Below are 13,291 nucleotides of genomic sequence, written 5' to 3' on the forward strand. Positions count from 1 at the left end.
CCTCCTCGATTTTGACCTCTCTCACAGAGGATTTGTAATACCATAACCACCAAACTTATAGCCACCACATTTTTGATAATTAAAATAATTCAAAGCAATAAAAGCAATCTTAAACAACCATTATTATCAGTTGAGACAGAGCTCCTTCCCCATCTCCTGCCTTTGTTCCTACATGAGATCAAATGCCTAAGTTTCTATTATCTGTTAAGATAGAGTCTTCTCGGGGCTGGGGATTTAGCTCAGTGGTAGAGCGCTTACCTAGGAAGCGCAAGGCCCTGGGTTCAGTCCCCAGGTCCGAAAAAAAAAAAAGAACCAAAAAAAAAAAAAAAAAAAGATAGAGTCTTCTCCTTATCCCCTGCCCTTGAGCCTACATTTGAGATCAAAGGCCTACATTTATTTATTCGTCCATGCATACTTGAAAACCATTAGGCAATTTTTATTCATTCCTCCCTCCTCAGGAGATTATAATCTCTATGGATATATATAATTATATCACCTTCCTCTTTAAATGAGTTGAAATAATATCCTTTCCTATTTGACTTCAATTAAATTCCCTCTGTTTACTGTATAAGCCTATTCTCAGACTAGCAATGTGTCATATTCCAGGCTAAGCAATCCCAGAATTCCCACAGAGCACATGTTCAAAGAACCCAGCTCCTTGTGATAGCACTGACTTTTTAAATTTCCATTTTTTTTCTATTCTTTTTATCCGATTGCAGGAGGCATGCAGCCTCTCTCTCTGCCCTCTGAACAGCTTCTCTCCTTGCACAGCAGGGGCTCCCAACACCTCCTAGCTCAAGCTCTCTGAGACAGCTTAGAAGCCTTTGAGATGGGCTTGAATCCTGAGCTCACCACCTAGCTTTGTCTGGGTCAGCTTGGGGGACATAGTTATCCCAGCTTATGCCATGAACCCCAGAATAATGTGTGCCAGTTTTCCTAGTCCCCACCCCATGCAGCTTGGGCAAAAAAAAAAAAAAAAAAAAAAAAAAGTGCAGCTGTGCTAAGAAACCAATTCTCTCCACCTCCTAATCCTTAAAGGCATAGCACGTGTTTTCCATTCAGGAGTTTCCAATTAATTTTTAAGAATGAGTTCTTGCCCCACATTAGGTACCATCTGTTGAAAGTATCCAATTTAATATTCAAATAGCAGAGACTAAAGGAATGGCCATTAAGAGCCTGCCCCACTTGGGGATCCAGCCCATATTTATACAGCCACCAAAACTAGACAATACCGATGAAGCCATGAAGTGCATTCTGACAGGAGCCTGATATAGCTGTCTCCTGAGAGGCTCTGCCAGAGCATGACAAATACAGAGGCAAATGCTAGCAGCAAACCATTGAACTGAGAACCGGGTCCCCATTGGAGGAGTTAGAGAAAGGATTGAAGGAGCTGAAGGGGCTTGCAACCCCATAAGAACAACAATGCCAACCAACCAGGAGCTCCCAGGGACTAAACCACTACCCAAAGACTACACATGGACAGACCCATGGCTCCAGCTACATATGTAGCAGAGGATGGCCTTGTTGGGCACCAATGGGAGGAGAAGCCCTTGGTCCTGCCAAGGCTCGAGCCCCCAGTGTAGGGGAATGTCAGGGTGGGAGGCGGGAAGGGGAGTGGATGGGGAGGGGGAACACCCTTATAGAAGAAGGGGAGGAGGATAGGATAGGGGGGTTATGAACAGGAAAACTGGGAAAGGGAATAACATTTGAAATGTAAATAAAAAGTACCAAATTAAAAAAAAATACTCGGGGTTGGGGATTTGGCTCAATGGTAGAGCGCTTGCCTAGCAAGCGCAAGGCCCTGGGTTCGGTCCCCAGCTCTGAAAAAAAGAATAGAAAAAAAAATACTCAAGTAGATCCTGGCAACCAAGGCACATTCTTCAGCACCCCAGTGTTCTGGGTCCCCAAATGAAAGACGCATGCACACAAGCCTTTATATTTTTATATGCCTTAAACGGCTCAGTGACTGGACTACTTCCTGACTCCACATGCCTGATCTACCTCCTTCCAGTATTCCCAAGTCATTACTTACTAAACTCTATATTCCACCTTTGGTACACTGAATCCAGTCAAACAGCCCTCTGAGGACCACTGTCTCATGACTCCTACACGGCAGCTATGCTCTCTGTCCCACACCTTCTCCCCTCTCCTCCAGCTTTCCCTAGCATGGTAGATTTCCTTCTCCTTTCCTCCTTTCTCTCCTTCCCTAGCTTGGGAATCCTAAAAGTCCTGCCTCTGTCTGCCCTGCCCAGCCACTGGCTGTGAGCAACTTTATTTAGCAATCAAAACCAACTGGGAGCCGAGTCCCTCAGTGTCTTACATGCAGACGTACAGATTCTTGTGCAATTTTGGGGGAGCAGCATTAGACTAAACCCACTACAGTCCTTGTCTTAGGGTTTCTATTGCTGTGATGAATCACCATGACCAAAAAGCAAGTTGGAGAGAAAAAGGGTTATTTGGCGTACACTTCCATATTGCTGTTCACTAGTAAAGGGAGTCAGTCAGGACAGGATCTTTGAGGTAGGATCCTTGAGGCAGAAGCTGATGCTGATGTAGAGCCATGGAGAGATGCTGTTTACTGGCTTGCTTCCCCTGACTAGCGCAGCCTGCTTTCTTGTAGAACCTAGAACCACCAGCCCAGGGATAGCACCAACCACCATGAGCTGGTCCCTCCTCCACTGATCACTAATTGAGACAATGCCTTACAACTGGATCTCATGGAGGCATTTTCTCAACTGAGGCTCCTTCCTCTCTGATGACTTTAACTTAATATCGAGCTGACACACAAAACCACCCAGAACAGTCTGGGAGCCATTTCCTCTTGTGTCCTTGTGTTGTCCTCCTTCTGTGTATGTGTCTCTGTCCACTGTGTCCATATTTCTCATCTTACAAGGACATCAGTAATGTTGACCTACCCTGATAGCCTCATTGTAAATTCATTACATTGGCAAAGGTTGTAGACAAGCACCATTGCTTCTTTACTGAGGAGCAAAATCTAACTAGTAACACTGCCACTTTTCCTCATCCACCATGCCTCCTCATCTCCCTTACCCCTCCCTTCTCTTTCATGCCTTCTTAAAGAGGGTCTTCTGATGCATGCCCATGTGCTAGAAAACTTTACATTCTGAACCACTCCAGATCCGCTTGTCAGTGATGTTGCCAGTTTGCATCATTACTCCTTTTTACAACTGAGGCACAGAGACCTAAATCACCCACTCAGAGGTGCGAGTGGGAAGTGGTAGGCAAGAGAGCTGTTCACACTCAGGAGCAGCTGACCCCAGAGAGAAACTCAACCCCTAGACCACAGCACCTCATCCCAAGGAGTCACGGTATGCTAACTGAACCTCTGAAATGACAGGACCTCGAGAGAGCTATGCTCTCAGTCAAAGAGCATGAGCTAGGGGTGACTCTCCGTATGCCATGGGGAATGATGGCCTCAAGTGCTTCCAGCATTTGGCTAGGACACTCACAATGTCCCGTGAACCGACCCAAAGCTCCTGGCCACTGAATTATGATGGTTTGAGATTCTCAAGTCAAACCCACTCTAACCTCCCCAGAGTTGGACTCAGTGTGATTCCATCTCAGCTCCAGGCTGGCCAGTGACCACTAGTGTATCAGCAACTCTGGACTCTGTCTCCTCCCAGCTCTCCTCACCCAGCACCCATGAAAGCACAATACCCTACCCACATTCTGGCCCAGGAACAACCTTGTCTGACTGGTGCTCCGTAGAACCCACGCAGCTCTCCCATCTGTCCACCCACCCCAACTAAGGCAAGGAAGGTGGTAGCATCCAAACGCCACTTGCTGCAGACTGATCCTCTGGGTTCAGGATACTGAAATAACCTTCTTCACTCCTCTGGCATTGAGAATGCCCTGTGCTGCTGCTTGCCAACAGGAGCCTGGCTGGAATGTTTACACTTCCCGAGGGCCCTTTTCCTTTGCCAATGTTCTGGGGCCCTTCTAGAACAAAAGGTCATTGAGCCCTATCTCTGCCCACCCCAATCCTTCACAGATCCCCAAAGCCTCTGAGTGACAGGTCCAGCTTAATGGAGGCCAGCAGCCTCAGTGGGCAGGAGAAAACTGGCTTGCCACATTATGTCACGCACGCCTTCTGGAAGGTGACAGAAGTTGTCACTCCGACTCTACTTCCAAAGCCACTTAGTCCCTTGGTAATATCGAAAGTGAGGAGAAGGCTACCTGTTCCTGTGCAGCACCTAGAGTCACTGGGCCACACCCCAGCATGACCTCCCGGGTTTTTTCTGTGAGCCTCACAACCCCACCATCCTGAACCCAGCCCTGAGAAACCCTCAGGGGTGACTGTAGCTAAGCTGTGAACCTTCAGAGGACCCATCTCCAAGGCTAAGCTGCCCACCCTGCAAAGAGTCCATCCCCGAGGCTAAGCTCACACCTTTGGAGTGTCTGTCCCAAAGAGCACACAGGAGAAATGCCACCGCAGAGATCTTGCCCTACAACCCAGCCACTCAAAGCCTTTCTCCCCCTCATGCCCACACCCCCTTTGCCTGCCTGGGAACTCATCCCCTCCCCAAGATGACTGCCAAGAGACACCGATGACTGATCTGCTACCATAGAGAATCCACGATCCCATGAGGTCCCTGCTCTGTGAAGGCCCCTGAGTGAGGACTATGCTTTCAGGTCGCCCGTCCCCAGTGTCTACCACAAGCCTGGCAGTACAGACCTCAGTGAGAGCAGAAAAAGTGGGGGTAGGGAAGCAACAGAACACTCCGCCTCAAGGAATGGCATGTTCTCTGGGTGTGGGTGGACCCCACTTCCTTCCCTTTTGATCCATGTAGATGGGCCACTTGGGCACTTGGCCAGGTGCTGGAACTTCTGGGTGAGGTGGAGTGAGCATAAGGAAGCACAAATCTGGAATGGCTGGCAGGCCCATCTCTAAACCTATTCTACCCGATAGCCCTCCCCTCACTCTTGTATGACCCAGCTGGCCCCAAGGTACTGAAACCTTTCATCCGACCCACCCCTCGGTGAACACAGGCTCCAACAGCAGTGTGAGTTCCTCCTCTCCCCACCCCCAACTCCCAAATCCAGCAGACCCAAACCCTTCCTGCACTCCTGAGCACATCAGCCTCCCTGTGTCCACCCTCATCTAACTCCTGCCATGGGTGCCCCGTCCCTGACTGTTTCCCTAAGGGTGTTCCCAGGTCAAGGGAACCAGGTGACAGATAATCTTAAAGTTAGTATCCGTGAGGGAACCTCATAAGTCAGGGACACAGTAGCTGAGGACTGGGCCAGACAGCTGTCTTCTGCTCACAAGACAGGAATAGTCTCCAGTACAACTCATACCCAGGAGCCCACAGCTGCAAATGAGTTTCCAAGAAAAGCTGTGTTGAGCCCGCCTGGGACCAGGCAGAGCCCAGAGGAAGTGGTCCACCACGGCTGGGATCAGATACCCAAGCTTGCTTCCCAGTCAGCCTCTCCATCTGAGAAGCTTGGGTAGTCTTTGGCCTCCTTCCTACAAGTGTAATGCTGGTTCCCTACAGGGTAGGTGACTACCTCCTCCTCCAGGGAGAGTCCTCTGGGAGCACAGACACACACACACACACACACACACACACACACACACACACACACACACACACACACAGGGTGCAACAAGCAGTGGGACCCAGCTTCTTCATTGATAGCCCAGCCACCCACCAGAACCCAGAGGAGATTCCTCTCAGAAAAGTACCCATAAGCCCGTAGGCATCACCTCGTGGGCCTGACTCTGACCTTGCTCCCTCAGACGGAGGGTGTGAAGACTGAGCCCTTCGAAAACCACTCAGCCATGGAGATAGCAGAGCAGCTGACCCTGCTGGATCACCTTGTCTTCAAGAGTATTCCTTATGAGTAAGTGGGTATGGCTGCCGCCTCCTCTCCCTCCTCCTCCCTCCTCAGCACATCTCTGACTCTAGCTGTGTGAAGTCTCCAAAGGTTGGAAAGAACTCCCCTCTCCTGCTCCTTCTTTGCCTATTCACATGTAAGCACACCCCCGCCATGCACACACTGTCCTGGAAACCTCTAATTCAGAATCCTCTTTCTGGGGGTGCAGAAAGAGTCCATGTTTATTCGCACACAGGCATAAGTGTGTTTGTACACGTGTGTATGTGTGTTTCTCTCTCTCTCTCTCTCTCTCTCTCTCTGTGTTTGTGTGTTTCTCTCTCAGTGTGTGTGTTTCTCTCTCTCAGTGTGTGTGTGTGTGTGTGTGTGTGTGTACAAACCCTAGGAACAAATTTTGGGAATGGCCTTAGACCTTGATGAAGCCTCAGGCTTGCTGCTGTCTGCCCTGCCCTGTCTCTAGTCACCCTGGTTTTCCCTGTAATTACAAAATTTTGTGTCTCTCTCTTCATCTAACTGGCATGCATTTGTGAAGACTGTTCATGCCCTGAGCAGTGCATTCTAAGTTAAGGTGGCTTTCTGTTTTCATTTTTTATTTTTAAAGTTATACTAAATTTCCTCCAAAACAAGGCATTTCTCTGAATTTCCAATAATAATTATGTAACGATTTCCCTGGCTTTGATATTGCCGTGTCTGAGGCCACATATCACCAGGGCCTTCAGTGCATTCGGTTTGCCCTCCAGAGGCATGTTCATAGCCTCACAGACAAGAGTACAGCCTAACCTGATGACAGGGTTGGCGCGGAGACCTACAACCTCCCAGGATGTGGAAGCAATATTACTCCCGCCTCCCTCTGGTAGCAAGAGCAAGATGTATGCTCACAGATGCTATCTCCCCAAAGCTTCACCAGTCTGTGGGACTTCACTCAAGCACCTCTACTGGTCACTTAGCAACGTGGGCAGTCTGTGGCTTCCCATTAGGTTCTCTGGAACTGGTTTGTGGTTATTTTATCCATTTATCCTCTTATGTCTCACATATATATCATTGGGAATTGAACCCAGAGCCTTGAACACGCTAGGCACATGCCCTACCACCAAGCCCCTTTTGCAACTAAGTATCATTTCTATTCTGAAGACCCGCTATTCTGGCTCCCACCCTCAGCTGTGTAGCCAGGGCCAACTTGTTTCACTACTAATATGTAGAAACAAGATCCATAGGAAAATCTGCTGTGCTACCCACTTTCACAGCAGTGCTCCACCATCTCTTACCTCAAATCCTTCTAGTCTCATGATGGCCTCCTATTTCACAGATGAGGAAAGGACCCAAGATGCAAAGCACTTGTCTGAAAGCACTCCCACTGAAACAGGGCATCACAGACCTGGGCTTGATTGAGCTCACGGTTCCTTCCTCGCTAGGCCTCTGCAGAGGGCTGGTCCCCTAGAAATGATCACCTCAAAAAACAACGAAGCGACCCCACACTGAATGAGTACTGCGGAACTAATTTCATCTGCTCTGGGTTCCCCTTTCCTCCCTACAGGGAATTCTTTGGCCAGGGCTGGATGAAGGCAGATAAGAATGAAAGGACACCTTACATTATGAAAACCACCAGACATTTCAACCATGTGAGTACGCATGCGCATCTCAGTGACTTCCGGCCAGACTTTTCATTGGTTAAGGCCCACAGAGGGCCGCGCGGAGGCCAGGCCGGCTCGCAGCGGTGTTGTCAGGGCCAGCTTGCTTCACTTCAGTCTCAATTTCTTCACCTGTTAAATAGATGAACGCGAAAAAAGCCGTGTAAAGATCAGCTGGAATAGTTATCTCGAGCCATCTGCCTGCAATGTAGTCACCACGACCTCCTTGGGGTCACAGCAGACCAGTAGTAGAAAGGATGGAAAGGAGAAAGGGTTGGACAGAAAAGACCCAAAGCATTCTTGCTGTGTTTCTTATTTTCTTAGCTCATCTCAGCCTTAGAAATAAGCAAAATGAGTCTGGAAAAGGCCAACAACTCCTCTCTGATGTGAACATTACCCAAACCCTTCTGACTCTCCAAAATGTCGTCTAGGAGTTCTGTGGACCCTGGACATGATGGTGTGATGTTCTAGCCACCACATTTCCTTGTGCGGTGTGTGAAAGATGGCTCCACAAGTTAGCACTGAAGAGAGTAGAGGCCCCAGAGACACTGAGAACAAGGCCAAGGGCTTGAGACTGCTACTGGACAGAGTTGGGATAGCCCTGCATCTGTCTCCTCAGTTCCCACCTCCCAGTACTGCCTCCACCATTAACTTTCCTGGCATAGAGTGGTTAAGAGGGTAGAAAACACGAAAGAAGAAAAGTGGCCCCATGTGAGTGACCAAAGGGCTTGAGCTGACTGACGAGGACACTGAGATCAGACTGGTGCAACACACACACACACACACACACACACACACACACACACACACACACACTCGCATACAATGTTCTCAGAATCTCTTTCCAGAGAACAGGTCTGAACAGGCTTCGAAGTCTTCTGGGGAAAGGGCACTTGCAAAGTTCTTTAATAAAAGTAGCCTCTAAGATTTCGCATAATTGCCTAGCACCACGTTCTGTAATCTCATTTAAAGTTTACATCACCCTAGGAGATGGGGGCTTCTCTGACATTCAAGATCCTGAGATACAGAGGTCTGGAAGGGTCTGCTGATTAGCATGTGGCACTACATGTGTTTCATTGTTGCATGATGGAAGATAACTATATGAGAGGGAAAAAAATACTCTTGCACAGATTACTTATAATTCCAGCATTCATGAGGCCGAGGCAGGAGGGTGACAAGTTCAAGGCCAACCAAGGTTACATAACAATATCTTATCTCAAAAAAACAAAGGGGTGGCCATGTAGCTCAGTGCAGGAGTGCTTAACTAATACATACAAGGTCCTGAGCTGGGTCTCCAACACTGACAAAAATTCTCCACATGGTCCTCCAATTTCTGCATTCGTGGAGCTCCTCTCTCCTAATCTTGCACCAGCCCTGAGAGCATTTGTACACAACATCTTCACTCTCTAGTTATCAACACAAGTAAAGAACCCTGTATGGTCAGAGGTGGGAGCACATGATGTCACTTGTCCTGGCCGCAGACAGCATTGTATATCAACCCCAGTTAAAATGGGTCCCTGACAAACTTCATCTGAAGTGCCCTTGACAGCCAGGAAGAAATGAGGAAGGCACAGTATTGCAGTGCCGGGGAGAAAGGTGCTGCCTGGCCCTGGATCTCTGTGCACCCAGGATCGAGTAAGTACAGGTCAAGAGCAAGATGGTTATTTGCTGATACTGTGGAGTAGGTGCTGTGGGAAAGACGTGCCACCTCGTTTAACCCACAACACTGAGTCGGCTGAGGAAGAACTGGAAGCTGAAAGAGATTAATGGCACTGCCCATGTGACATAGAAACTCCGCCCCCTTTGAACTCACACAGTCCTCTGGAGGCTGCCCTTGTGACTGTTTGGCACTTGGCATCTCTGTTCAGAGATGGAATGCATGCCTCTGAGGCAGGGGGTACCTTAATCTCTGACATGGTTCATTATCCCTTTGCCTCTAATGTCCTATTGCTTGACACTTGCTAGGATCTCCAGCGCTGGGACCAGACTTGGAGGACATAGGCATGCATCCAGGGTGCAAAACAGAAGGAGCCACCCACCCTCCCCATCCACACCCTGGTGCCTCAGTTTCCCCAGCTCTCTCCAGGACAGTGTAGAATGCAGATGGACACTGTGGGCCCTGTTCTTCCTTTTGTAAGAAAGGCCTTTAACCTTCCCCTGTGTAAGAGAAGGCAGTCAGAAAAATGCCTTTCGATTCCTCAACTGCAATAATTTCTATCACGAATGTTGACTCCTTAATTTTTATTTATTTTTAATGCGTATGCGTGTATGCCTTGAGTATATTTCTGTGTGCCTCATTCATGAAGGTGCCAGCAGAGGCCAGAGAAGGCATCAGATCCTGTAGAATTGTAGTTACAGGTTGTGGGCAACATAACATGGGTGCTGGGAACTGAACCCAGGTCCTCTGCTAGAGCAGCAAGTGCTTTTAACCATGGACTACTCGTCTCACCACCTCATAAGTTGATTTTTTTTTTGCTCAAAAGTTTGTTCTAGGGGTTGGGGATTTCACTCAGTGGTAGAGCGCTTGCCTAGCAAGCACAAGGCCCTGGGTTCGGTCCTCAGCTCCGGAAAAAAAAAAAAGTTTGTTCTATAGCTGCGAAGATAGTCATAGGATCCCTCCTTCCTATACTCCGTTGATGTGGTAAATGAGAATGACGGGGTTTTCTAATCTTCAAAGGTCCTGTGTTTCGGGCACAAACCTAACACAGCCATAGACTATAAATAGCTGCACGCCTGATATTTCTCTCTTGTGTTTTTTTTTTTTTTTTCCTGTCTCTGGTGCTAGAACACAGTGGTGGCTTTGTAGAATAAATTAACAAGATTTTTTTTTCTTTCTCTCTCCTGTGGGGGATCTCGCCGACTTGTTCTTTCAAAAAAAAAATTTTTTTTTTAGTTCTTTTTGAAAGGTTTTTAGTCTGGTGTTTTCTATGTGGAAAGATATTTTAATGACTTTGACAAGATGTATCAGTGGGAAAGCCTGCTGCCAAGGCTGATCGCCCGAGCCCATATGGCAGAAGGAGAGAAGCAGACGACCTCAAGTTGTTCTCACATGCACTGTGGAATACGCCATCCCACCCTCCTGCATGCACACATACACACAGAAATAAATAACAAATGCAAAAACAAATTAAAATCCCACATCCCCTCTTGGATCTATGCTGCAGCAACTGCCGTAGGGAAGGTTTCTTGGTAGCAGGGCTGGACCTGTTTGTGTGTAATTGGCTCTTAACATCTTTGTTTTTTCAATAACAAGTCCTTTTCTCTGCCTTTTGAAAGACTTTTAAATTTTAACTAGCATACAAAAAATGCATTTATTTCATTGCAATGCTTTCATTTATTATTATTATTATTATTATTATTATTATTATTATTATACTTCATTTACTTTCTATTTTAAACTATTATAGATGCAATGCAGCATGCAGGGAAGCAGATGTTTCCTGATTCCCCAGCTCCTTGCAATTCTAGTTTTCTGGTGTTTGGGCCCCAGTTTCCATCCCCTTAGCCACTCCAGTTCTAACTCACACATGACTTGTTAGTATGAATGTGATTGTTGGCAGACTGCAGGATTCTAAGGAGGTCTAGTCTGCTGTGTATGTGAGACCAAGTATGTGTCCTATTCCAGAAGGGAGCATGGTGGGAAGTTCCCCAGAACCAGGCTTGTCATATGTGTTTATTCTTCCACATGAACTTGAAGAGTCACTCTATCAAGTTCCAAAGCAATTTTCACTGGGTGTTTGTTTTACATTGAACTCATAGGTTAGTATGAAAAAGTGGCACTTATTCAAGCATTTACATCCTCCAATAACCTCTTACTCCCATGAAACATCCTATATGGTTCTCATTAAACTTAAATTCCAAGGTAATTCGTAGCTCTCTTGCTATTTTGGTGGCCAAAAGAATCTTTGCCATTATATTTTTGCTCATTTGTTTTTATTTTATTTTATTGAGGTAACATCTTACCATGTAGCTCAGGCTGACCTCAAACTTGGGGTCCTCCTTCCTATGCCTCTTAAGTACTGAAACTACAGGTGCATGGTCAGCTTCATTGTGTTTTTTAATTGAGCATCAGTAATTTATAGGGCAATGTCTCCTTTTTATATTAAGCATCTGTACCGACAGTTTTCTAATTCGTTGTTTGGGGATTTTTAACATGAAATTGTGTCTATAAATAACGATTTATTATCTTTACAGTATTCATTTCTCATACTTTTTTTCCTCCTCTCTTATTGCATTGGCTTAAAGATCAGTAACTTGATCGCTTCAGAAATTCTCCGAAACGAGGAGGTCAGTGCAAGGGCAAGCACCATCGAGAAGTGGGTGGCTGTTGCCGACATTTGCCGCTGCCTGCACAACTACAATGCTGTGCTGGAGATCACTTCCTCCATCAACCGCAGCGCAATCTTCCGACTCAAGAAGACATGGCTCAAAGTTTCTAAGCAGGTGCGGACAGAAAGCTGGTACTGCCACCGGAGGGTCCTGGGCTGGGGTTTGAGAGCAGGGAAACCAGAATCGTCAGGTGTGAATGAAAGACTGAGCTGAGGGTTCAGATTTCCAGGAAAACAGTGCCACTTAAGGCCCGATATCTGGCCCACAGATGTGGCAGTGGACCTGTGAAACTTCAGTTCCTACTTAGCTCCCACAGTGGGAGCCATAAGGCAGTGATTTTTTTTTTTTTTTTTTTTTTGGTACCAATACTCTTCATCTTGGTTTGGAACAAGAGCAGTAACTTCATAAAACTCCCAGCCAAGATCTGAAGAGGAGCTAAGATATTCCCTTCCAAGATTCCAATTTTCACCAGCCATCTGGGTAACTGTAATCTACTGGACAGTGGCATCTGTGGTCTTTCATCTGAGAGAATCTTGCAGGACCTAGCGTCACCATGGAGCCTGCCCCATCTGTAGCCCTCTAGATTTGCATTCTGTATCCCCTTCGATTTTCCCTTTCCTGCCTGTTTCTTTTTATCTTCCTAGAGCCAGTAGCAGGTTAGGATCTTACCCACTAACGTTTAGCAGCTCCATTAATCTTCCTACTTAGGTAAGCTTCCGAACCAGGAAAGCTTTGTAATACTCCCATCTCTGTCCTCCCCTGCTTTGTACAACTCAGCTCCAGTCTTCACATCTCAGTGAGACTGGGCCTCTTCCTCAATGGCACACTTGATGCCCAGATCAGGGTTAGAGCCATGGGAGATGTCTTTATGGTTAGTAATTCCACGAAAGAATAGAAGCTGGGAACTTCGGAGACAACTGGCCACACAGGCCAGTGCTCTCATAAACTGAAGTCAGGGTTGAACAAAACCCTGCAGAAGCTCCAAGTCTTCTGAGTCAATATGACTTGTGAAGGATTAGCCTGGGTCATAGAGAGCCTATGGCACCCTTTTCAAGGATCCCCTAGACTGGGCTTCACTTCCTATCCCACGAGACTCTTCCTAGAATTCACATGCTGTATTTCTTGACCGTATTTCCTCAGCATCACCATCCTCATGGAGTTAAGGGGTATGGGGATCATGGCCATTCTGAAATCATCCCTTCTCTTCCATGAGAGTCTAAAACAAAAGAAGTTAGTGGTCAGTGTATGCAGCCTGACCTGCTTTCTAGAACATCATTCAGAACTAGGAGCCAGCAAGCCTGGTCTAATAAAGGTAAAGGCACCTTAGAAGCACACACAGGCCTCAACTTTTACTAGTGTATTGAACTGGCTGCCTTCTCTGGTCTTTCTGTCTATGCAGTAGTTACACACCTACACTGTGCTTGGCTCTGATGGCTTGTGGAAGGCCGTGTGCGTGGCCCCAGCAGCAAAAGTCGGGT

At 47.1% G+C, this 13,291-nt stretch overlaps 1 protein-coding gene across 1 annotated transcript in view; it reads left to right on the forward strand.

Annotated features, from left to right (window-relative positions):
• Rasgrf1 (RAS protein-specific guanine nucleotide-releasing factor 1) overlaps window positions 1-13,291 on the forward strand; it is a 129,624-nt gene that overhangs the window by 103,451 nt on the left and 12,882 nt on the right. Inside the window, exons 21-23 of the mRNA NM_001170531.1 lie at window positions 5,762-5,865; window positions 7,391-7,475; window positions 11,730-11,927. Of these exons, the coding sequence (NP_001164002.1) occupies window positions 5,762-5,865; window positions 7,391-7,475; window positions 11,730-11,927 (387 nt within the window). The remainder of the gene's footprint in view (window positions 1-5,761; window positions 5,866-7,390; window positions 7,476-11,729; window positions 11,928-13,291) is intronic.

This window comes from Rattus norvegicus, chromosome 8, assembly GCF_021556685.1.
Source record: "Rattus norvegicus strain SHRSP/BbbUtx chromosome 8, alternate assembly SHRSP_T2T, whole genome shotgun sequence".
NCBI classification, from domain to species: Eukaryota; Metazoa; Chordata; class Mammalia; order Rodentia; family Muridae; genus Rattus; species Rattus norvegicus.